General features: G+C 41.2%; 1 protein-coding gene and 1 long non-coding RNA gene across 43 annotated transcripts in view; one reads left to right on the plus strand and one right to left on the minus strand.

Annotated features, from left to right (window-relative positions):
• Nucleotides 1-4,383: 4,383 nt before the first annotated feature.
• Nucleotides 4,384-24,611, plus strand: part of EYA2 (EYA transcriptional coactivator and phosphatase 2) — an 86,497-nt gene continuing 66,269 nt past the window's right edge. For 9 of the 40 annotated variants that reach the window (XM_085519621.1, XM_085519625.1, XM_085519626.1 and 6 more), the window contains exon 1: nucleotides 4,384-5,010. In XM_085519621.1, the coding sequence (XP_085375747.1) occupies nucleotides 4,730-5,010 (281 nt within the window). In that variant the 5' untranslated portion in view covers nucleotides 4,384-4,729. The other 31 variants (XM_085519633.1, XM_085519636.1, XM_085519643.1 and 28 more) reach the window with 23 other exon arrangements.
• On the minus strand, nucleotides 6,604-16,464 carry LOC107322960 (uncharacterized). 3 transcript variants are annotated; one of them, XR_014935771.1, is made up of 3 exons: nucleotides 7,884-9,265; nucleotides 7,698-7,795; nucleotides 6,604-6,779 (listed from the first exon to the last, which is right to left on the minus strand). It is a non-coding gene; the product is annotated as an uncharacterized LOC107322960 (long non-coding RNA). The 3 variants fall into 3 exon arrangements; XR_001559114.3 differs by lacking the exon at nucleotides 7,884-9,265 and adding an exon at nucleotides 16,337-16,464 and having other exon boundaries at nucleotides 6,604-7,795; XR_014935770.1 differs by having other exon boundaries at nucleotides 7,698-9,265.

Below are 24,611 nucleotides of genomic sequence, written 5' to 3' on the forward strand. Positions count from 1 at the left end.
TATTTCCTTTCATACTTTCCAGTCCTCCATCATTTAACATTAGTTTGTTAAACAAATCTAGAAGTCCAATCAATGCTATTGGTGGGAAAAGCAGCAAAAACCCCTCTGCACCTATTCTCAGTTTATAATATTTAAGTCAAATTTTGGAGCATTACTTAAATATTAATTGTTTCAATTATGAAAGTTTTGAGGCAGGTAGATTGGCCCATCTGAACGGAGCAATTAGTCTGGCAGAATTGACTCATGGTCATTCTACCTGACAGCATTCCCTTTGGTGGGAATGTAACTCTTACTGTGAAAATGTTGTACTAAGCAAGCCTTAGTTCCGCTCGTAAATCAGTTCGATGAAAGGTCTGAAAGCCTGTTTCTATGGTGTAGTTAAATTACATTGAAAGTACAACTGAATTTGTCCCTACTTTTTCCATCAAGTATAATGTGACTTAAAAGTTAGCTTCTTGAACAGAAGTAGGTTGAATTTAAGTAAACGTTCTCCAAGTTTAAAATAAAACATTGAAGTATTTGTCTTTGATTATCAATTTTAGTGCACATAATAATAAGTTCTGATTCCAAGCAGAAGCAGGCATATTAAGAAAGTTCCAGAGTGCTTCCATTCAGATTACTAAAATCAAACTCCCTCTTGCAGTCAGAATCAGATGCAAAGTTGGAAGCGGGATGGCTGTTGGCTCATGAGTGAACAAAAGCCCAAAATATTTGGCAATTCTAGAGGAAGCATTAAGTGGAAGACCCCTAGCAGGCTGGTCAGCCCCTCTGTACCAGCAGTGCCGCTGTCACAGGGAGGGACTTGGATGCTTTTGCATCAGAAGCTAGCCAGTGCCTAACCTGCTGCCTGCTCAACGTTCATTATTTGGCTTACTGAAATATCATCTACCTGGAGGCAGATGAAACATTATAGGGGACAGAAGTAATTCTGGTGATGTCCCTGAATTATATTTTGTCTCATGCGTGCTGCTCTAATCACACAGAAACAGACAAAAATTTATGAGTAGGTTTGCCAGCCCATGGAATTCACCAGTCCTCCCTGAGGAGGAAGCTGATGTCTACAAAGTACTTTTCTTGAAATGTTATAAGAAAAAAAAAGTTAGCAGCCTCTGAGAGAACTGCAGAAAACTGAGAAATACCTTCCATTTTCAGTCAAAGGGCAATCAGCCAGGCGTCTTCCTTTTGGGCCACAAACACATCCTATTTTTCAAAGGGAAAATTCTTTTGTTAAAAAGTAATAAAAATTTTCTTAATCTGACTCACAATGCATGTATTGATTATAGTTGAAAACTGGCCATTTTCCAGCTCTGCTTTAGCACCAAAAAAATCCACTGGTAGACCTCCTCTCCCAGCGGATTGATGTCTAAACTCCTAGTGATTTTTTATTAGTGGTAATTGAAATAACATATCAAATCTTTAAAATATTTCTCTACCTCTGTCCCAGTCAGGTTTTCAGATTTCTGCTGCAGACCATAACTCCTGCCAGCAGAGCCATGGCCTTTTCCCACAGTCAGAACAGGGTTCATAGCGGCATGTGCCGCAGTGAGTCAGCAGGAAGCGAGCGGTTCTTGCATATAATGCTCCATCACCAGCTTGTAAGGAAGCCCAACTCTGAAATGTTCTCTCCCATTGCTATTTAAAGAGCTTATGGAGAAAAAGACCAAAATGTTCACCAAAATGTTCAATTTTAATACCTTTCCGTGCAAATTAATTGTGATCACAGATGTTGCTGTTTTTATTCCTGTTGTCAGGGATGACTGTCTGCTGCAAGGAATGGCAGCACCCCACTCTGCAATAGATCGTATATTTTTTAGTAGTTGTGCTACTTGTGACAGTTCATTGTCTTCAGAGCGGTAATCATTTTTCTATTAAAGCACGGAGGAAGCAGGAAGGATGGAGATCTTCTGTTTCTACAGGAGAAATTCCAAGCAAAATAGTGGGATGGTTTAGAAAAAAAGAAGAAAAAAGAAAAAAAGAAAAAAAATCTGGTGGTGGTTTTTGTTTTTTGTTTTTTGTTTTTTTTTTCATTTCGAGCCAGTAATGGAAATTGATTAATGAAGCCCATCTGTAGGTGGTACAAAGGGCCAAATCTTCAGCTAATGAAAGCTTCCACTTTTAAAAACCAGAAAGGGGAACGGGACATAAAACTGAAAAACAAACAGGAGCATTTGATCATTTAGTGGTGAAAAGATCAGGCACTCCTCAGTTGCAGAGTTATATTTTTGTGCATTGTGTCAGTGATTGGAAACCATATGTTTAAGACCAGCTTCAATAGTATCAGTAGCTGCAGTCATCCTCTCGGATTACTTTTTACTGCCTGCCTAATTTTGAGCTATAATAGCTAACTTGCACTTTGTTTATTGCTTACAAATGTTCTGTATTTTGATAAAGGAGGTTAAACAACACATATTGGTTCATCATCAGCACTAAAGACCCAACTAGCAATTTGTTTAACATTGTGGCCTATGACTTTGCAAATAAATATTGCTTAGGAAAAAAAAAAAAGAAAATCTTACACTGTCTGACAGCACAGAATCCAAGATGTGAGCATTGGGTCCTTCATGCAGTGTCACTCCCAGAAGAATCCATCCTACTAGGCTCAAAACCTTTAGGCATCACCAACACAACCAAGCAGAGCGCCATTACCCCTCCTCACATAAAGCTCCTGTTAAGCAGCAAGTTCCCAGTTAAGTGCTTTATTATACTGAGGTCAGTTCAGCTGTATTAAAATTATGATTCAAGTCTTTCCAGTGTCAGACCCTTAGCACCTCGCAGGATTTAACACTAATACATGAAATACCTCTTTAAAAGTAATTCTGTTCATCTGTGTAACAGAGAAGATTCAAAATAGTCTCCAGCTTGTGTTATTTACACTCTGGTTTACATGAGGACAGGGTACCTCTCTGTTTATAAAGCAGTGCATAAATTAATGCTCTAGCCATAACAGTGGCAGCAGTGCTGGGCCTTTACCAGAAAGGAAACAACCATTAGCCCTGAGAATGAAATTCTCTGCAGTCCACAAAACAATGTGTTAGGAAATGGGGTTGCCAACTTTCGCAATTTTGTTGAAAGTCTTCTTAAGTGTGAGGGTTTCTCTTCACAAAGCCTGAACTCTGGCATCGTGTTTTGATGCAAGAGGCTCAGTTTGAGAAGACAAGTAAGTTACTCAGCACTGTGGTTGCAAAGATAAATTGAAAACATGAACCCACGGACCAGAGAACAAGTAGCAAGAGCCCAGAATGCACTGCTTCTACAATCTTACAGTTGGTAGAAGAACATTGTGATGCTCCAGGTCTTACTTAGGGTGTTTCTATGCTTGAGGTTACCAATATTCAATACCCAGCAAACCCTTCATAGCCTTTCAAGGACTTCTCAACTAGGTTTGTGCCAGAGAGTGGCACGAGATCTCAACTGTCAGACAGCCCGCTATAGGCCAAAATGCCAACTCGCTTCTTATTTGTGCTGATGCAACCATGTTCAATCCTACTATGAGGTGGACAGCAAAAAGTGGAATGATTTCGAGGAACACACTTTATGTAGCACCAGCCTGGTGACTGGGAGCACTTCCATTTGGTGAATACCTGATCTTTCTTCAATTTCCGTTCATTCGTTCACTATATGGCACATAGGAAGAAGCACAGGGAGAACCCCAATCCATAATCCCAACCATGGGGCAGAAAGCAGCTTGTTTCCCTACCTTTCTATATCACCTTTAAGAACTTCAGGCATTTTGCTGGTTACTAGCACTAATGAAAATACTTAAAATTCCGAATTGAAAGTATATCCTTTATCTTCCTCTTCGCACCCTTTTTCCACTGCACCCTTATCTGCTTTTCTAAATATTGCATACAATGTTTTTAGTAAATAGAAAGGATTTTGGAACAGACAAATAATGTTTGCCCACAGGCTCAGAAAAGGTGTTTCTGGCACCAATTCACAAGTTGCAAAAATTACTTGTGCTGAAAGGGACAAGGAGTGTCTTTCTGTGTGCAGGGTGCTGTACAAACAATGAGGTCCTGGTCTCTGACTGCCTTTCTGTGGCATTACCACAAACAATACTAACTCTTAAATACCTGCCTGGTTTTAAGCACTTAAGTAAATAATTGTATTGATTGTTACAGGACTATTCACATGCATAAAACTAAGCATATATTTAAATATGTTGTGAAATCAGAGGTTGAGTGAATTTTGCATGCAAGGCATTTTTAAATGATTAGTATATAGGAACTTACTTGTTAAGACCAGCTACAAAAGCAGCTAATGTGGCAATCAGTTTTCTGGGCAGGGCAGGGGGAAAAGGAAGAGATTTTTTTTTTCCAAGACAGATCCTGAGAGACCCAAATGCTTATTGTGCCTCAGAGATTCCTCACCAGCAACAAGATTACAAGAAAAAAGGAAACAAGGAGGTCCCCGAACCCATGATCCCTGAGAGTTTAATGTGAGAGCGGTGTAAGCTCAGTGCTGCAGATAACCCATGGGGAAATCACGGGGTTAGTGCTGAGAACTGATGGGGAATAACAACTGAAAGAGCTTTGGTTTTCCTAGGCCGGCAGGAGGTAGCTCATGCTAGGAAGCTTGCCAGCTCCACGCTGATGCTGGGAGCTTTGTCTCCTTATGACTGTAGGAACACACTTTGCAGTCAAACTGATCTGAGAGATTTTGATAGTAAAAACAGCTGTCTCGTTGCAATGATGTTTTTGTTCCATTGTCAAAATTTTGAGTTAAATCCATGAGTGGGCTGCAGCTTGTTCAAACCCTGAACTCAACACCCTTTGTGTTCCTTTGGCTTTTCCACAGCGGTTCCTGGGATCTCCCCTTCCTGAGGAAAGGGCTAGGTGTAATAAAAGCTGTCAAGGCAAGGGTTGGAGGCTCTCGTCCACTATTGAGCCAGAACAGGAGAGCTGCAGCCTGCCCTGAACAGCTGGAAAGAGGAGAGAAAAGAGGAAGAGCAGGGTGCAGAAGCAAAACACCCCGATGCCACCGTGGCCAGGCTGCTTCCCCAGCAAGCAGGTATGCTGGTGGGCAGGGGTGGATGTGTGCTACCTGTGTGCTGGGACGAGGCGAAGCACAAAGACACCCTTTGTGCTCTTTGGCTTTTCCGCCTCCATATGGTCACGGATGCAGCCTGATTCCTGCGGGGATGTTGGAGGCAGAAGCAGGATGGCGTGGGGTGGGGGGAGTTCAGCCCTGGCCACCAGGAGCTGTGCGATGCTCGTGTTGGTGGGAGCAGAGGGATGCTTTGTATGAGCGGGACTGCTCCTGCAGCTCTGCAGGTCTTGTGGTAGTGTGGGAGAGCGTGTAAAAAAACTTCCTCCAAATATTCTTTTAAAATTGAGGTTTAAAAATTGACACAGGAGTCGATGTTGTGTTCATATGCCCACGTTTTAAACCAAGAATCCCTCTTAAAAACATACAGCTAAACCTTAGTTGAGAGCATCAGGCCGGATAAAGCTGAAAGCAGAAAGCACGCTGAGGGAGTACCTGCTAGCAAGCGAAAGCACGGCCCGGCAAGTTAGAAAGCGCGGGGGAGCGCTGAGCACAGCAGGCAGAGCAGCGGGATCGCTCAGGGGGACACGTTGGTGACCGCACAAGAGGCTGCCCCGCGCTCCGGCCGGGCCCCGCGTCGTGCGGGAGCCGCTGCAAGCTCCTCCTCCGCCGGGCCGGGCAGCAGCGAGCGGCCGGACAGCTCCGAGGGCACAGGCTGCGAGGCGGCGCGGCCCCACGCGTGCGGTAGGTGCGGGGCGGGACGGCCGCCTGCGGGACTGTGCGCGGCTGTGCGGGGCCGGCGGCGCGGTGCGGGCTGCCCTGGGGCGGGCTCGCTGCGGGGAAGCAACAGGTCGGGCTCGCTGCGGACGGACCCTCGCGAGGTCACGCACCGCGGGGAAGCGCGGCGGGGAGGGGAGGGCGCGGCGCGGGGTGCGGAGCCGCCGCCCCGCTCCGCTCCGCTCCGCTCCTATCCGCGGGCATGCGCGCCTGCCTCGCACATGCTCACTGCGCCCGCGGCGGGCGCGCACACTCCGCAGCGCTGCGGCTCCGGTGAGTACGGGCGGGGGAACGACGGTCCGCTGCCCGCCCCGCACCCGCGGATGGGCTGGAGGCGGCGGGTTCCGTGAGCGGCTGCCCGCGTCCATCCCGCGTCCACGGACGGCGCGGAGCGGAGCGGGACGGGACCCGGAGCGGACGGCAGCGCCTGTCCCGGCCCCGCCGCTTCCCGCGGACGCGCTGCGGGGCGAAACGCGACAGCACGTCGGGTCGTACGGGCTGCGGCGGGGTTAATCGGTGCGGGTATTTGATGCGCTGCGGACCGTCCGGCTTTACCTTAAGCCAGCTTCGGTTAGTTATTCTATTGCAAACTGAAATGTGCGTTTAAATAAAGTTAGTTATGCTCTTTTTTTTTTTGCAATTGCTCCTGTGAGGAAAATTTCTCGAGTGATTGATGCGCTTGAAATACACTTTTTGGAGCGTTACGTTATGCCCGAGCGCAGCGAACAGCCGCTAACGGAAATTAGCGATGGAACACAGCTCCTGTGCTCGGACCTTTCGAATGGTGCTGTGTTCTGCAGGGTGAAAGTTTAGCTATTAAATGCGCACGGTTAACCAATAAACATTTAATCACATTTATTAACGGGAATTTTCTTCAGCACGGTATCAGATTCACACATCCCTTGACTTCGTTCAGGGCAATAGGAGTATCGCATTGTTTAGTCCTTCTCGTGCACTTTGTGATTTGCTGAGATCCTCCTTCTGTGCTGCTCTCTCCAGGAGGTTTTCCCCGGAACCTTTGGGGAAGCACGACGAATTGCTTTCTGCCCGCTGTGTGTGCTGGGGGATCTGGTGCCTAAAAGCTGGGCTCTATTCAAACTACAGCTCCTATGTGTAAGCTGATGTTTTGTAGCTCCTTCCACGCATCCCACGTTGCACTGTGGTTTGTGTTACATGTTGCTAAGTACGAGATAATTTTTCTCCTCGCCCCTTTTGCTTTGAATAAACTGTTTCTTCTCTAATACAAACCTGGATTATTAATTCTGCCTTGAAACTTAAGGCTCAAATATTATGGGCTTAAATATTACATACGTAAATAGGAAAGGCTTACCGTACAAATACCCTGAAAATACTTAGTGTTTGCAGCTTTGGAAACATTCCAAAACCTTTTGAAATATATGTTGAAAATTCACTTGCAATGATGCTACAGCAAATAACTTGAATTAATTATTCTGATTTGCATCTTAAGAAAAAGATAATAATAAATTTACTGTGTGATGCGAAATTAAGTTTTTGAGTCACATCATCCAGCCAGTTCTCATGCCTCTTTCTCTTCTATGTTCCCAACCAGCAGGTCAAAACATTTGGCCTAATAACAAGTGTGTACTCCTTTACTCCTTTGGTCTGAAGCCATCGTTCTTTCTATTTTGCTTTGCTTTGTTCAGCCCGCTCCCCTCAGCTCATTTTCTCTTACAGCACTACGTACAGACTCGATTCCCACGCCTCGCTAATGCTATCACCAGCATTTGGCTGAAAGGTTTGAAATGGGCTCCTGTTTCAAATATCTCGCAACCTTGGCAGTATTAAATTTCATTAGAAAAGCTTCATTAGGGAGAAATAAATATATTGTTGGTAATTCCCCCTTCATCATTAAGTCCCGCATTCGGTGTTCTGCATACAGACGCACCTTGACTGTACAAAGGGATTTGACTCACGTATTCATGAAGACCATGGTCTCAGAATAGCATTTTGAGAATCTCGTCTGTTCCTCTGCTGTTGTCCTTCCATAGCTGGCCAATGTGATGGATTTTTTCTGCAAAAGAAAATAGTTTCACTGTGAATCCTGCAAAAGTTAGTGGTATGTTAAAGCTCAAACCAGTGAGGTGCTCTGCTGAAGTCACCGTAGCTGCATTTGTGTGTCGGTGTGTGTAGGTGCAGGCTGCTGAGAAAGAAAACAATTAAAGAAGTCAGTAATTTTCTGCTGTCTTCCCGCCTGTTATTTATGATGTGTAGCAGTAAAGCAGCTATTCTGAATTCAGCTATAATTCTCGTCAGTAAGATTTGTTTCTTCTGTGCCAAATTTTGCAGTAACCAGATGGCTTTAAGGTGTCTTCAGCTGGAAAGCAAGCAAGAACAGTGCTGAAGACTAATTATTCCTTGCAGTAAATTTCTTCTGTAATAAATTCACAGGTTGTTAGACTTAATCTGTGGAAATGATTGTTAAGATTACTTGTGCAGTGAAAAATGCTTTTAAAATTCTGTTCCTTAAAAAAAAAAAAAAAGGTCTTAGAATGCCAGGAAAATGTTTCTGAGTTCACTTTGCCTTGTAGTAACTTTTATTAGGGATGAACCCTTCGGTTGCAAATTCAAATGCTTTCATAAACCATGGAACTCTGCAGTTTTAACATGATGAATTTTAATATATCCCAGAAGTTGAGGGCTCAATTTGTAGATAAACTGGGAAAACTTGTACGGCCCTTTCTGATGGATAGTTACTGTATGCATGTGTATTATGAACAGCGACAGTGAAACTGCTGTACTAAGAATCAAGTTCTTTTCATTACGCTTCACATTGTACTACACAGGACAGAAAATAGTTACACCAAAGAGGAAAAGGTGGAACTGATCAAAACTTTCCCTCATTTTTCTAATGAAAAGCCAGAAAGACCATCTTGACTGGGGCTGTTTTTAAGAGTTCTCATCAAAAAACGATTGTTTACGGCAGCCCAATTCTTAAAACAGTTCTTCATCCTTATTTGCAGATCTTAACTCAAGTAAGGATGTTTAACAAACACCCTGCTTTAATCAGGTGAGGATAAGCCCCTCAATTAGGACGCAAATAGTTGCGTACCTTGGTTGTGTCATTCAGGGCCTGGAGGTGTTGCCATTTGCCAGTAGATTTTGTGCTGCCAAAGTGTTAAATCAGGAGAGATGAGGAAATAGGAATAAGGATGTAGGACTATGCAGTCATCTTGCAAAATATTTTTGATCACAGTGTACAAAACTGGACCCAGTTTCCTTCTTTGGCAAGAAGCTGATTTACTGCTGAAAATAGTGTGAGAGGAAAATTGGATCAAAAACAGTGACTGTCACCACATCGACAGTTCCAGTGAATGTGTCACAGAATGAATATTTAATTTAAAGTAATTAAGCTTATTTTCAGCCACTCTTCCTGGTAGGACTTAAATTGTATTTAAATTACTTCAAAAGTACCTAAAATGAGAAGAAAAAGATTACATGGGCATAATCCTTCCCATTTAAAATTGTTTGTCTGCAGCTGCTTAAGTCCTAGCATTAGAAGTCACCTATAAACATGTTTATTTAGCATCAGTGTTATCTGTTAGATTGTACATGGTTCATTAACATGGAAAGAATACGTTTTGTTTAATAGAGTGTGGGAGCTGCCAGAGGTCAGAAGAGGTTGTTTGCCTGAAGTCGAGATGGCATCTTGGCTTTGCTTTCATTCTGTTTGTCACCTCTTCTGTCTCCGGGAAATGCTTCATTAGGGCAGTTGTGTTAAGGCGTTTTCCCTCGTGTTTAAGTGCAGAGGCTCCATAGAAAGCCAGAAGTATGCTGCAAGGCAGTGGTAAGGCTCGTGGGGATCTTTAAGGAAGGTTTGCTGTAATTTGTGGAGGGTTGGTTTAGATGGAGTTGAATGAAAGAAGACACTAGAAAGAGAAGAGCCATAAGGGAGAGAGGAGCCTGGAACGTTGTTGTAGGAACAACAAGCAGCATAGCCGTGAGTTGTACTTTGCAGAAACAGGGAGATGGGGGTTTGGGGTCTTAAAAAATTCAGAATGTTCTGTGTGCTGTTGAATTACATTTTGTCACTGTTGTTGTGGTTGGGTCACAGCCGGATTGGAGGCAGCTGTAGCTGGTGGTGATGCTGAGCTGGGAACCAGCAGGTGAGTTGGTGCCTCCGGCTGCAGGGATGGAGCAGGACTGGGCCCTTTCTGTCTCTTCTGAAACTTTCTGGGTGCTGTCCGCTCCTGTTTCTCTTAACAATGTGCTTGGAAATAGAGAACAGTACTGGATACACTGGAAATACCTTGTATAGAAACAGCCACAGCTTCATGTTTGAAAAGGTTATTTCAATTGTTTTAATGCTACTTATGTATAGATGCTGGCAGGCATGATCTGCACACAGTATTCTGACGGAGAGGTGCATATGTGCATTTTTTACTGGAGCATTTTGAAAATGTTTCTGAGTATTTCTGACAAGCTGCTGAATTTCTCCACCCAAAATGGAATGGGAGTTCCTTGGGATTTTCTTTTTTTGCTTTGGAGGGAAAAAAATGGTAATTTCAGCTAGAAAAACAGAAAATTGAATTTTATGATTTTTATCAGACAAGGACCTTTCGTAGATCATAACCAAAAGTCATCAAATAAAATGAACATTATAGTATTGATCAAAGTGGCTGTAGGAGATGCAATATGAATGAAGCTTACCGCAAATGTGCAGTTTTTTCAAAAGCAGAACAGTAAAAATAGGTTAAAAAAAATAAACTGAACTTCAGTGTTGATTTTAAGTTGTAACTGAAGTACATCAAGGGTCTGGATATTATTGTTTTCGTTTTTGTTTAAAGCCAGCCAAAACATCTATTTCTAAAGAGTAGTAGGTTCTCTCAAATAGCTTGGGAGAAAACAAAAATAACTGCTGTGTTGAGGGGGGGGGAATGTCTGGTGTAGGGTTTTTTCCTTGAATTATTTTCAACAAGTACTTACTCTGTTCCGTATTTTTAAGAAATTATGTGGACAGCAATTTTGTTTCTTTACCAAGGCAGTGAAAACACCAAGAATCCTTTTTATAATTTGGAAAGAATGTCTAAAGAATGAAGTAGTTAAACCTAAGTGTATTAGATCATACACTCTAAATGCATAAATAAGCATAACTGCAATCACAGAAACCAATGTTAAAACCACCAGGAAAACTCACCCACAAACCCTAATGACTTAAAGGGAATGACCTCAGCCATTGTGAAATTTGTGCCTATTTGTTGACTGACATTTTTTGTAGAAGCAGATTGCGTGTTTCACTGGGGTGTGGGATTTTGTTGTTTGAAAGACTGCTGGGGTGTTGTTTTCTTTACTGTTGCTGCCAGGTTTGAATAGAAGCAGCGAAAACGGGGTTGAGGCAGGGAGAGCCCGTGTGTGCCTTGGGCCTCAGCAATTTGGGAAGCAGGTGAAGGGTTGTTATTGATGGACAGAGACTGGTAGGAATTTATAGAAGTTTGTTTTTCAGATGTTAGAAATTTCCTCGATGATAGTCCATTTCTAACTTATTCCCAATTGGTTTTCTCTTAAGGAAATGAAAGTTTAAGGTATTTGATTACAAACCTAAGATCTTTTCATGTCCACATCTTTGTGTGAGCGCTGTGTGAAATACCAGTGTCATTCACCTCCTCTCTGCTTTTTTGAGAGGAAACTGTTACGCAGTAGAATCTCAACTTGCCATTGCTGTGACATGAGCTAATAATTCAGCAAAAATGAAGTCTTCCATTATTCCAACAGCAAAAAAATTCTATGAGGTTGTTTTTAAATTAACCAGCACTGTGCACTGCAAGCCTGGTCAGAGCCAAATCGCTCTGCAGACATGGCTCCTCTCTGCTGGCTCCTCCTGGCTGTGAGCTCCTACTTTTCTGGGCTGCAGTAATTAAAGAAGGCCCAAATTTAATTGTCTCTTCTTAGCTGCAGAGACAGTTTTAAGAAAACTGGTATTTTTGTACTCTTCGATGCCTAATTTCAGACGTTTGGTCTTATGGTGCAGAAATCCTCATTTGCCATCCTTGTTTTTCAGAAGGAGAAAGCCCAGCTAAACAAATAAATAAAAATCCTAAATAAAAAGAACAGTTTGGGACTAGTCAGCCCAGATAGTAATTAGTTAACCCACAGAGAACCAATGCCTCGCTCTGTGCTGAAGAGAGCGACTTCACAGACCAACTCGACCAGAGTAGGAAAGAGTTGTATTTCTAAACAAAGGCAAGAGGACGTGGGGAAAATTTCTTAAACTCAGCAAATGCCTTAAAAAGTGGAAATGCCTCTAGGATTACTCAAGCATCCACAAGAAACAGTGAGGGGAAAGTGAAGCAAGGCATCTGAAATTTCTTGTTTTTTAAGTAGGTTGAGTAAGCAAAGTGTTCTCAGGGCCCCTGTTATTTACAACTTAGTCCGTGCACCATGCAGAGATCCTCATCAGCTGGCTTAAAGGCAAGTTTTGCGTCTATTGCAAGTTGTATCTTTTGATGAAATGCTTAATTCAATTTTCTGCCGTTTAATTGTTCTACGATTGCTCTGAAATAACTTTGATCAGTTTTGAACATAGATCTGTATCACCGGTTTTGATTCCCCTTGCGACTGTGCTTCTGTACTTGATTACTATCACTAGAGTTTAACTCTCTAACTATTATTTAAGATTTTAATTAAAGTCCAAACGTACTCACAAAATGCTTCACTTCCAGTAAATATTGATAGTGTTAACTTCAGCTGAACATTTTTTGTGGCCGAAACGACTCATTTTTTTTTTTATTTTTTTTTTAAGGATTGAGCAATAGTTCTTATTTGAAAAGAGATGTTGTATACCCATCCTTTATCAAAACAGAAGCACAGTTTTTTAATGAAGTGTAATACTCCTGAAAGTAAAGCATTTGAACGTTTTATTGGCCATGTCCAAATTTACTTTTTAAAAAAATAGATACTATTTGGTCTGATAGAACCTTTATTAAAATTTATTAAACTCATTTGTTAAGTGCCGTATTGATATTCCACCTCTCCATGGAGATACAGAATTAGGAGTAAGTCAGCTTTAACACTTGTGAACACAAAATAAATCATCTGTTTCACTGTGCTTAACTGTGGGCAAATCTATGCTAGATCTGGTCCTGCTCTCCCTGGTTTCCAGTCATCTCATTTAAAGAAGGAATGTCCCCTACTGAGAGGGGACAGTTTTAAATCTTCTGTATCTGTTGCATAAGCATATATTTTTTTAAAGTTTCCAATTGTAAAGGCTGTCCATGCAAGTCAGACCGACTTCTCCAGCATCTGAGCCTTGCAAAACATGAGCAGGAATTGCTGTGTCTCTCTGCTGTCTGCACTCATGGGCCTTATTTGTAACTTAGCAAAGGTCTTCTGCAGCAGTTAGCAAAAGGAAAGAAATCCAGATACAGTGGAAGCCATACAGCTCCCCAGGCAGGAGGTGCTGCAGCCCTCACCATAACAGCAGATGGAACCTCCTGCGCTGAGAGACCTTTGCAGTGATTTGACTCAGTCCAGCACCTTCTATGACCTAATGCTTTTGGTTGTGTTGGTGGAGTTATCTCTTCAGCAGCAAAATAAAGCAGACACCAGTTATCTTTATTTACTGTTATAAAATAAGCAAAAAATCTGTTTAATCTTTAAAGACTGTAAATGTCTACTTTAAAGCAACTAGTTTTTAAAAAAATCCAGTACTCTTTGAATAAAAATCAAACTTAGGTTTCTGACCTAAAACACATCTTTCACCAGTGCTGCAAATATGTGTACAAGGCAATGTAAGGCTCTTCTGTTTAAAGACTTTGGCAGACCTTTGCTGTCTTCTTAAAAAGACTTTGCCCTCTTCAATACTGCTGCACCTGAAAATTTGAGGTGGTAATTTGAAAGAATGCATATTTACCCTAAACATGTGATTTAATTTTGTTTGTTTGGCAACCATCCCTCCTGTTTCCTGCAACAGATTAAGATAATTTGAGAAAGAGAAATGTCTGGGATGGGAGAGTAGGGAAGCAAACTGAGTCTTCTATAAAATATTTGAGATCTTGTAAAACTTATGGACTAGATTAGTTTTGAGACAGCACTTATGTCCCTCTGCAAGGTTGGGGGTAAGGGGAGGAGACGATGCTTGGTTTAGAATAGAAACTAATAAACGACGCTACTGCTGGAAGTAGGATGCATTGATGTTAGAATTGGGTGTTTTCCTTCCTACATATTAGTGCTGCTTCTTCCCCTCATCCCTGATGCCACAAATCAGGATTATTCAATCACAACAGCAGTTTATCTGTTTGCAGAGTGGGATGGTTACTTAACAGTGCACAGAAGCATCGTGCCCTGGTTTCAGATAGGAAGTGGAAAACGAATATTATTTTGAACTTGAACTTTGTGAGCAGGCAGAAAGTAATTATCAGAGCTGGAACTCCCCCAGGAGAAGTGGGGGAGTGATGCACCGCACTTGTAAGAAGCGCTGTGGGATCTTAAATATCTCATCGTCTTTAATGCTTTGGTTTTATATTTCTGCTTTTTAATTGATCTTCCACTCCTCATTTTTTTTCTTTGGCAAATGGAGGAAGAGACAATTGCACGTAGACTTGGTGTTCTGTGTTTATTAATAGTTACTCCTCCCTGTCTCTTGCTGGTGGGGCAGGGCTGCTTTTACATCTTGGTCTGAGTGTTGCTTTCAGTTGTAAAAGGAACTCTTTTCACTACCTGGGTTATTTAATAGGCTACTGATGATTAAAAGCATATAATGGTGAAGCCACTGAATTAGAAATCTTGAGTGAGCCACTCGTATATAGTATTATTTATAAACCAGACAAGTTTATCTGTGTTGTAAAATAGAAAAGTAGACTGTCAGTCTGCAGTTATGAAGTTAATATTTTGAGTATCACCTTTTTAATAAGCACATTACTATTAAAATACTACTGTGAGCTCTTTGTAGGAAAAAAAAAAGAAAAAAGGCAAATTCTGTCTTCACTAGTTTTTCATTATTATTGCTGTGACCAGCAAAATATGACAGGTTTTTTTGCAGCTTCTTTACAAGTTTCTCAACTAAGAACAATCAGCACAAGATTTCACATTTCATACAGACTGTATAGTACTTTCTGTAGGCATTGAAAGTATTGTGCTTTATTAAGTTAGATAATTAAACAACAAAGGGAAAAGATTTTTTTGCTAACTTTTTAAGGTGATGCTTCTAAATATCAAATGGGATATTTCATTCTTGGGAAGGAGCATCATCTTTAAAAGACAATATTCATTTTTAACATAAAAATTGGAAACATAATATGTTCCTTATGATACTTCATCATGATGTGTCCTTGATGAAGTTCTCAACACTATTTTACATCTGTATTAACTGAGCTTGTGGATTTTTATTTTTGAGTTTTAAGGGCTGCAAAATTAAATCGCTTTAAAAAAGCGGGGGGTGATTTATGGTAGCACAGTAGGAGAAATTCATCTTGAGATTTTAATATCTTCCACCTGGTATAGAAATAAAAAGAAAGTAGTCTTTAGCTGGTGACTAATTTGTCACTAATACTCAGGGGTTCCTTCATTACAACTCAAAGATGTCAGTTTTGAGAGAAACATACGGTAAAGGAGCCGAGAGCAACTTCCTGTAGCAGACACTTAGAAAAAGGAGAAAAATAAAGGTCTGGAAAGCAGCTGAAGCTGTGTGAAGGAAGGCTCTAAAGCTATCAATCAGAGCAAAATGATTGGGGAAGGATTTTACCTGCAGGCTTCAGAGGTATTCATTAGGACATGTTCAAGGAGGAAAGACACTCGATATGGCTCCAGAGGAGGAGCCCTGGCAAGCAGTAATACTCTGACTGACGCTCAGTTCTCCTCCAAAGTGCACGTACTGCATTCTGGAAACTGTCTGAGGAGGAACTGTATTGTGGTGGTGTTTGGTTTGTTTTTTTAAAGACGCTGCTTGCTGATGTCTTTTACACTTCGTCACAGCATTCAGTGACTTGCATCCAAGACTTAGCACAGTTTTTTTTAACTGCTAGAGAATATCTGCATCTACTGACAGCTCAAACCCAACGACTAAGCATCTCTGTTACATCAGTCTTCCCAGGCAACAAACAGGACCTGAGGAAATGGCTACAAGTTGTACCAGAGGAGGTTTAGATTAGATGTAAGAAAAAAACTTTTTCTCTCAGAGAGTGGTCAGGCACTGGAATGGCTGCACAGGGTGGAGTTGCCATCCCTGGCAGTGTTCAAGAGGTGTCTGGATGAGAAGCTATGAGATATGTTTTAGTGGCTGTGGTAGCAGTGGTAGCGGTGATGGGAGGATGGTTGAACTGGATGATCTTGTAGGTCCTTTCCAACCTTGTGATTCTATGATCCTAAGTCCTTTTTGCTAGCAGAGAACCATTCTGGTGTCCAGAAGCTTGCATGTCCAGTGTAATAATAAATCTTTGGTTTAGTTCCCATCTTTCCAGAACTGTTGTTTCATGACAGCACAAGTGTAAGGAGGGGGGAGCGTGTATAGGACAGTATGAGTCTCAATCCCTCAAGAAACCACTCTGTGCTCATGTCATATTTAAACAGACACAGTAAAACACGAATGAGAAAGCTGGATAGAAGACGGCTACTTATCTACCTTTAGAAACAGGACGTGAGCAATTGGCTGTGGCAGCGCAGTGTGATCCCTGTGAGGAGCGCCGCGCTGTTCCTCCTCCCGCCCTTTTCCTCCCGCCCTGTGGGGGCTGCTGCTGCCCTGAGGTGGCGACAGGGAGAGAAGGAGAAGGCTGACAGGAGGCTGCTCTGCTTCCCCTGTGTCCCACCTGAGGTAATAATGGGACCTAAAATTATGGAACCAAGTTGCTGTGAAGACCCAGTTGCTGTGAAGGAGGCTTCTCTCTTTTTCTCAAGAAACAGCCTTACATTTATGCTTTCATCCTGGGAAGTAAGTTAGAAAAGTTGTTTGAATGGCAGTGGGTTCAGGAGAGAGCTTTAAGTAAGCTTTCTTAACGCTTATTCTGGCAAGCCAAACTCTTGCTCAAAATGTTGTCTTGCCATTCCACAGACAGACTGGTTGTCTTTTGTTAATTGTGCAGTGGTCCTTTAATTCTACAGTAAACAAAACCTGCCAGGCCTATGTTATCCTTCTTGCAGCCAATTCTCTTTTGCTCAACACCTCAAGCAGAACTTGGTTTGAAATCCAATCTAGCGAGGTGCTACCTCCCGCGGCAGACATGCTATTAAGGGCCACAGATGTCTCCTTAATGAAAGGGTTTTGTTGTGCCAACACGATGCTCTCTGTCCTTCCTCAAATGGATGCTTTCTGTAGTGGTGCAAATACCATTACCAGAAGAAACAGTATGGAACTTGCAATCTTGTGGTCACTGGAACATAAACGTCTGAGATTTTTCTTGGCATATACTCCTAAAGGTTAATGCATACTGTGCTTTTTTCAGAGTTACTGAAAATCAGGCCTGTAGTTGTATCTTTTTTCTTTTTTTCAGTGCCTCGAATGGTTTATACACTCTAATGACCTCTGGAAGTACAGCTTGTATTATATCCACAAATCAAATATTAGTAAAGAAATAGCAGGGATGTGACTTGTGGAGGCTTTTTTCAGATGGTCTCTGACAGTGATGGGTGAAGTGGTTAGAGGTTGGATTCTTGCATATGAAAAAGGGAAGCCAAAATCTGACTGCTTTAATTTGCAAGTTGACTGAATATAGGTAAGCTTTGCACTGAGATCTTAGCCTAACAGTTACTCAGCTATCCCTGTCACTGTAAATTTGAAGATTTCCAGGCTCATTTAAGTGCTGTCATCCAAGCCTTGTGTTCAGTCCTAAGCATTTTTCACTTCAGTTAGGAAGGCCTGAAATCACGAGACCTTAGAAAAGAAGCTGTATTATCCTGACACGAGTTTAAAAGAAACACTTCTCCCAGATTGTAAATGTCCAAAATATGCTGCTCAAATTTGTTCTGTTCAGTGTTAACATATAATGGTGAAGGTAAGTGGCTGTAAAGTCAGTTTTCATGTTTAATTAGTTGTGCAGGTGATTCATGTATTTTTTTATTCTCATTCCAATTTCATGCCAGCCTTGTGTTCTTATATTGCTATGAGTCTGTATTTCAAGGTAATACTTGTAGAGTGATGGCTCTCAGCTTTCATGGACTTGCTGAGTACATTTTTGATCTGAGGATTTTGGCTCTACAGATATTGACAAGATTTTTTTGTATACAGATGAGATGTGATCCAGTTGTCTTTAACAACGCATGTAATCTCAGAAGAGGAAAATCCTGTTCTTACCCATTAAAAGCTCTGCAGTTAAAGAATTGTGTGGTGAAAAACCTGTAAAGATTTCTTCTTTAAAATAAAAATGACAATGGCCACTTGCCTGATGAGGAAATCTTTTTCTCCACCATTCTAGGTAGCTGCTGAGCTGATAGAAGTCTGACTGTTGGCAGCACTTAAGATGAGATGCTTACAAGTACCCTGTAGCTGGCCAATATGTTCACTGATACTAAACACCTGTGAGCAACCCCCACTATTTCATTTTCTTCATAACCAGTAGAGCTTTTTGGCTCTCTGAGAGTGCAGTAGTTGACTGCTAAGGTAAATGCATGAAGTAAAGCCACACAGTAGCTGTATACCCCTGCAAAAGAACAGTGTGTACAAATAGCCAACATCGATGCCAATAATTTCTGACTCAAAGTCTGTGTGTTTCGAGGGAAGCAGAAGTAGCTGACACCTAAGTAGAGAAGTGATTTGGTGACAGTGTCTTACTTAGCATTAGAATGCTCACCTGCTGAGCAGTGAGGCTGTCCCTACTAGCAGTTGTGTTGGTGGACTGCAGGTATGGTGTCAAGACTGCATTAGGTTGAGATCTGCACTGACATCAAAAGGAGTGACCTTCAGTGCGTTCCTTTCTCCTTCCCTGTGCTGGTGCACTGATCATGCTGCGAGTCAGCTCAGTTCACTGATCCAGCTGAAAAGAAAACCAGGAAAAAAGCCGGCTGCTCTCCTGGCTGACAACAAACTCATGCAGCTGCAGAAGTCTGCAGGAGACTGTGTCTGAAGAAAGGAGGATGTAGGGTTGTGTCTTTGGTCAGAAGTGAGAGTTTTGAGTCTTACAGTCATTGGAAGCTGGTCAAACGCTGAGATAGATGGTACTGCAATTTTGCTGTTACCCTTGATAACTCAACTTCAAGGCAACAGTTTGAGAAACAAATGAATTTACAAAGTGCAGCCCGCTTAACTGATGAGGATCTATCAGCTTGATGCTTTAGTATGCATATAAATGTGGATAATGATGTAATAATATGTTAATATATAAAATGGCATCACTTACCTGGCTTGGATTTCCAGTGTGTGAAGTCTTGTCCGGTTTCTTTTCCTGGTTCCCGAGGACACCTTTGGGCAGATGTTTTGGAAATGTGCATCTTGGCATATCCCAGAGGAGATTCTGAGCAAGATGTGAAGGTTATCACTGCTTTCTTTGAAGAGAAGCTGGAGGAAGATCGTGTTTACATGTTGAAATTATTAAAGCAGTTGCTGCAGTGGGATGAAGACAGGTATGATTCCCTCCAGGCACAGGCTGAGAGAGAAATCTTCAGTGGATAATGGTAAATAGAAACATCCTGATTTCATTCCTGTTTGGGATCTTAACAGAAGCGCCTTCCTCAAAGTCCCACACTTGTTAGTAGAACAGCAGTGAGAATTAGGAGTCCTTAATTCCCGTGTTTCTGAAATAATTGGTACACTGGATGCTTAAAAACCTCACTGAAATGAACTATAGCAATACCATTTCTGGCTGCAATTTATACAACTTGGAAATTATATTTTAAATTAGGATTAATTTTCCCACCAAGTGAGGTTGACTGACTAGCTATTTTAATTACTGAATGTAGGTTACATATCTACAAGAAAAACTTCTCTCTGACAAAAGCATATTATGTCTTGGCTCTTAATAATAACCAGCTCAACTTTAATTTCACAACTTGCTGCCAACAGCTGCCTTACTAAGACATAGTACTCGTAATAAATGAGATTTCATGAAAAAAGAGAAAAAGAAAAAGGAAAATTCAGTTCCAGCTGGATTGAAAATGCAGTTGGAGCACTTCTGTCCTGCATATAAAGCTGCCATCCGCATAAACATTCCAAATTACTTTTTCATTTTTAATAATGAGGATCAGACCTTTTCTTATTATTGAGGCAAATGTAAGATATTAGAAGCATACAATTTCATTCAGAATCCATTAGTTATTGAATCCTGTCCAAAGTTAAGTATTTGAAGTGTTTTGGGAGAACTCACCTTTTAGTTTCAAGATTTTTGACAACCTACTTGGATGAATACCCTGAAATGAGCAGACCACTCTAGTCCTGCTTGGTAGCTCCTGGATGCATTAATTACATCATTTTCTCTTGGAGCTGCTGCTGGTGTATTGTTGAAAGTCCTGCAGCTGATGAGTGCTTGCCCAAACTACCAACAGGAATCTCAGTTAAATTATCGCACAGCCTTTCTGCACATGGAAAAGATTAATTCTCCTAGCCACAAACAGAATGAACACTTTGTACTTACAATCATAATGTACATTCATGCTGAAATACAGTGCCAATAAGCAATTCCTTACCAATAAATTCACAGTTCTAATAACCATGTGTTTTTACAGCATCTTGATCCCAAAGGATCAAAGAAGCATTGATTTGTTTAGCTCTAGGTCCCATCCCTTGTTGTTCTCTCTCTCCCTTTGCTCCCCATGAGCTCAAAAAAGCCATACATAGATGAAACCCAACCATCATCATATAGTCCACAGCAGGGAAGGGCACTTTGCAAAACCACAGAAAGGAATATTTTAGCCAATAGAAAGGAAGTGTTGTGGGCAGACAGAGCACAAACATGAGAGCCTGCTTTGGCCGGGAGCTGATATCAACCTGTCTAAACTGCTGTAGTTTAAACAGTGATGCTGAAGGCATTGCAAGTTAAAAATCCAACTTGTTAAACAGTTACACTGTACCTGCAGCAGTCTGTTTGCTGCTGTATGGGGAAGCTTGTAGATGGCACCGATGGCCTTTACCAAACATGGTTAAGAATTCAAATAGCAGCATTAGCTCAAGACAGTGGAGTCAAGAAGTATTGGTATGAGTGTCTGATGAAGCAGTATGCATTATGGAGTAAAGGTGCCTACAGTGGCTGCATTTTGCCCTTGGGAAAAGTTGAATAGTGCTCACAAGAAACATTACTGCTCTATAACTGAACTTTTGGTAAAGTTAATTTTGTCCCCAGACCTCTGTAAAGGCCTGTTGTGCTTTTGAAGACATGTGCTGAGACGTTGCGTAACATGATGTAGTCCCTGTCAGGATTAATGTCCCAGGAGTTTCCAGTACTGTAGGATGGTTGATGTTCTGCATCAAAACCCAGGACAAGGTTTTTGAAGATTAGAGGGGACAAAACAAGCATTACTGAAACTACTCTGAAAGTGTTTCGTGCTTCAGGCAGTGTTTGGTGGCTGTTGTACTGCAGCGGCAGATAAGGACCCAGCCCCACACTATGCGGAAATGAAGCACTGCCTGCTTCAGAATATTTATTTATCATGACTTGAGAAAAGTGTGTGGAAAAACAGGGTATGCACAAGATACAAAATTGCCATGGGCAGGTAATGATGGTGTTTCTAAGGAAGCCAAATATTTCTTTTTCGCCTGTGAAATACACAGCTTTGAGGCAGCTCAGTAATTCCTCACTGCTGTAACATTCTACTCCAAAACCTGGAAATCCTGTGTCTGATTAAACAAATCTTTTTTTTAACAAGAATCTCGGGCTGAGTGGCAGCAACTTTCACCGTCATAAATGTTTTTCGGTTCCATCTCAAACCAGTACAGTGAAATAATGATTAGTTGCACTTAGGCACATGTATCCATCAGAACTAGCAATTATTTAAGGAAGAAAAACAATTTGAAGTGCTGAAAAAAGCCCTGTATGCTATTGGAGAAAATCCTTTTCTGGTATTAGTCGTACTTTAAGATACTTTTTTTCTAACATTACTGTCACCTTGAACTGCGCTTTGTTTGCTTGTTTACTGCTGTCTGGATTCTATGAAGCAGTATTTAAAGCAGCATTTGTTACCAGCAAAAGAAGCAGAAACTGTTGGGGAGAGAAGAGAATGTGGACGTGATTTTATGTTCATAAACATGTTTCCTGCTTAGGTTTTTTGGAAAGGGGAAGTCCCAAAAAAGCGTATTGCAAAACCAGCATTGCTTTATGTCTATGTAGATGGGCATGGCAGAATAAAATACACATCTTTTCATATGTAAAGGTACATGTTGGAAATATTTTTAAAAAGATTAAGTATCTAAAATTATTCCCAACTCTGATATTTTCTCTCACATCTAACATATAGTGCAAACTTATTTCTGACATTTGATCTATACTGTCCATAGGTCTTTTATATACACACAGGGATTTACTGCTTTGTAATCAAGCTCCTGAAGAAAAACGTTGTCCTTTTATTCACAAGGGATGACTGTAATAAATTAAAACGGTTTCCCATTAGCCGTCCCTACTTAGCTGAACCACTTAAAATTACTTTGGACTTTGCCCTTGTCTGACCTCCTCACCTTTGCTCAAACATTTCTGTTTCCAGGAGTGCAGCAATGGTCCGAGGGCCTTACTTCTCTGAATAAAGTTACAAATCATTTCAGTCTGGCAGCAGAGCACCAAGGTGGAGCCCATTTGAAGTTAAAATAAATGTTTAATGGTTTTAAGAGCTTAATGCTCTGTCTAACTTGAAGACAATCTGTAATATCATAGATTGCTAAACAGCACGCAGCATTAAGAGATGATTGTGGCTTGTTTGCGTGCACATTTTTCAGGGAGACTGTATTTGCAAAGTGAAGATAGGTTTGGGTATTGTTTGTTTAATTACTTCTTCAAGATTTCTTTGGCAATAATGACTTTACCAGCTTTAAGAAAAAACTGCAGAATTGCAATGAGCAAAACTCTGAGGCTTGTTTGAGCACAGAAGTACATATAAAAAAGTATATTTGAGGTACTCTGCTGCTTTGCCTATTAAATGTAACTAAAATTGTATTGATTTACAAAACAAACTGCAGGTCTATATCACTTATTCTGTCAAATGTTCGGCTATAGTTTTTCAAGTGATAGTATGTAAGAGTTAAATTGCACACGCATTAATCAGTTGTGCTAAAGTAAACAGAATATATGCAGTTCAATTCTGGATTGTCCGTTTTAGTTATGAAATGAATAAGTGCTGAAATTTTTACTAGGTCCTAAGTCTTGTGTCCTTCTATCTGTTACTTCTCTTCGTATTCATGTTCCAAATTCAGTTTTTCCACTTGCTGCTTTGGAATAGTAACTCCAAGGTGTGAGATGGTCTCAGTGCAGTGTTGCAATCTGAAGAGCCATAAAGATGCTGCTCTTGTAAAAGTGGGACAAATGTCTGACTTCAGTGGCACTGCTGGTGGTGAGTCCCTCCAGGTCATCACGCGTATGCACTCCCTGATAGATGGTGTGCTTATTAATGCTTACAAATTAACGGCTTATTATTTAGAGAATGAAATTGGATAGAACTCCAGCTGTGTCTCAGCCACCCATGTCAGAGACAAGCAGATACTCTAGGGAGAGAGCTATCCAAACATTTCAGAAACCAATGTGCTTATGGAAAGGTAGGAACTGAAAAACAAGCTGAACTAGCATTCAGCAAAGGTATGGTGCAGTAGTCTAGTTTTATAGGAATTGCTAGGTAATGTCAGTCCCTGTGTTACAGGAAAAGTTCCAAAACTGTTCTATTCTGTGCTATTCCAGTTCTGAAATACTTTTGTTAAGTGAGGGCTAACTTGTCAGAACTGAAAAAGCAACTTGGCTGGTTGTAGTGAAGATCTCACATCTCAAATATTTTCAGCTATCTGTGATTATTCCACATAGGTAAAAATAACTCATAGTCTGCATAAACTTGAATAAACACGGGGAAACCACAAGCTGACTGCAAATGTTGCTTGAAGAAGAAAACCATACCCTGCATGTCACTGATCAAAGTCATCAAATCACAGCTGAGGGCAATTTAGTATTAACAGTGTTTTCTGGTCAAGAGGATACTGGGACTAGGTAGGGTAGTGCATGGTGGTCATATGTTGGTCTCAGGTACACTGTGCGATGTAGGGAATATCTGCATGGGAAATGTGAAAAAACACTGATATTTCTGAGAGTATTTTTGGAATCTCTATTAATGTGTCTTGGGCCATTGGGGTGCCAAGGGCAATATTGTGAGCAGTTGAGAAAAGGAAATATGTTCCCTAGTTATTGCAATTTCTATTGCACACTTGAATCCTGGGAGGAAAGAAGACTTAGCAGAGTGTTTGACCACCAAGGCTTGTTTCCGTTCCAAAGCAAACTCTGGGCTTTTTGCATATGAACGTATGCAAGATTCATAATCTGACACTATATTATTTGTGTGCATACATAACCTGCAATTTATTAAAGATATCCTTCTGCAGCTCTCTGCCTCTGCACCATCTGGGAAAGATGCAGAGATGAGAATGTTCTTAGCAATTGCAAGAGATTTCCTACAAAACCACTGGCTTGCAAGAGCTTATCACTGGTGAAAGAAGCATCTCTGGCATTTCATAAATCATCAACATTACTAACATGCTGTTTGGAGACTTGTATCATTAGCAAATTAATCATATTTAGGAACACTCCCGTAGCAGTGTTGGATGAGAAGCCATTCAATGCCTTCTGCCAAATAAACAGCAGAAAGTGGGGCCTGGGGGATGAGATGTGGGGAGTAGAAGCCAAAGCACAGCTTTCATATTACCTCAGTGTTATCCCTGATAGCAGTCTTTAAAAATATTTAAACAAAATAATGGCGAAAATGTTGTCTAGGAACTTGACTGATGCTAAAGG

The sequence above is a fragment of the Coturnix japonica genome, chromosome 19, assembly GCF_054131305.1.
Source record: "Coturnix japonica strain WE chromosome 19, WE-NBRP24, whole genome shotgun sequence".
Lineage (NCBI taxonomy): Eukaryota > Metazoa > Chordata > Aves > Galliformes > Phasianidae > Coturnix > Coturnix japonica.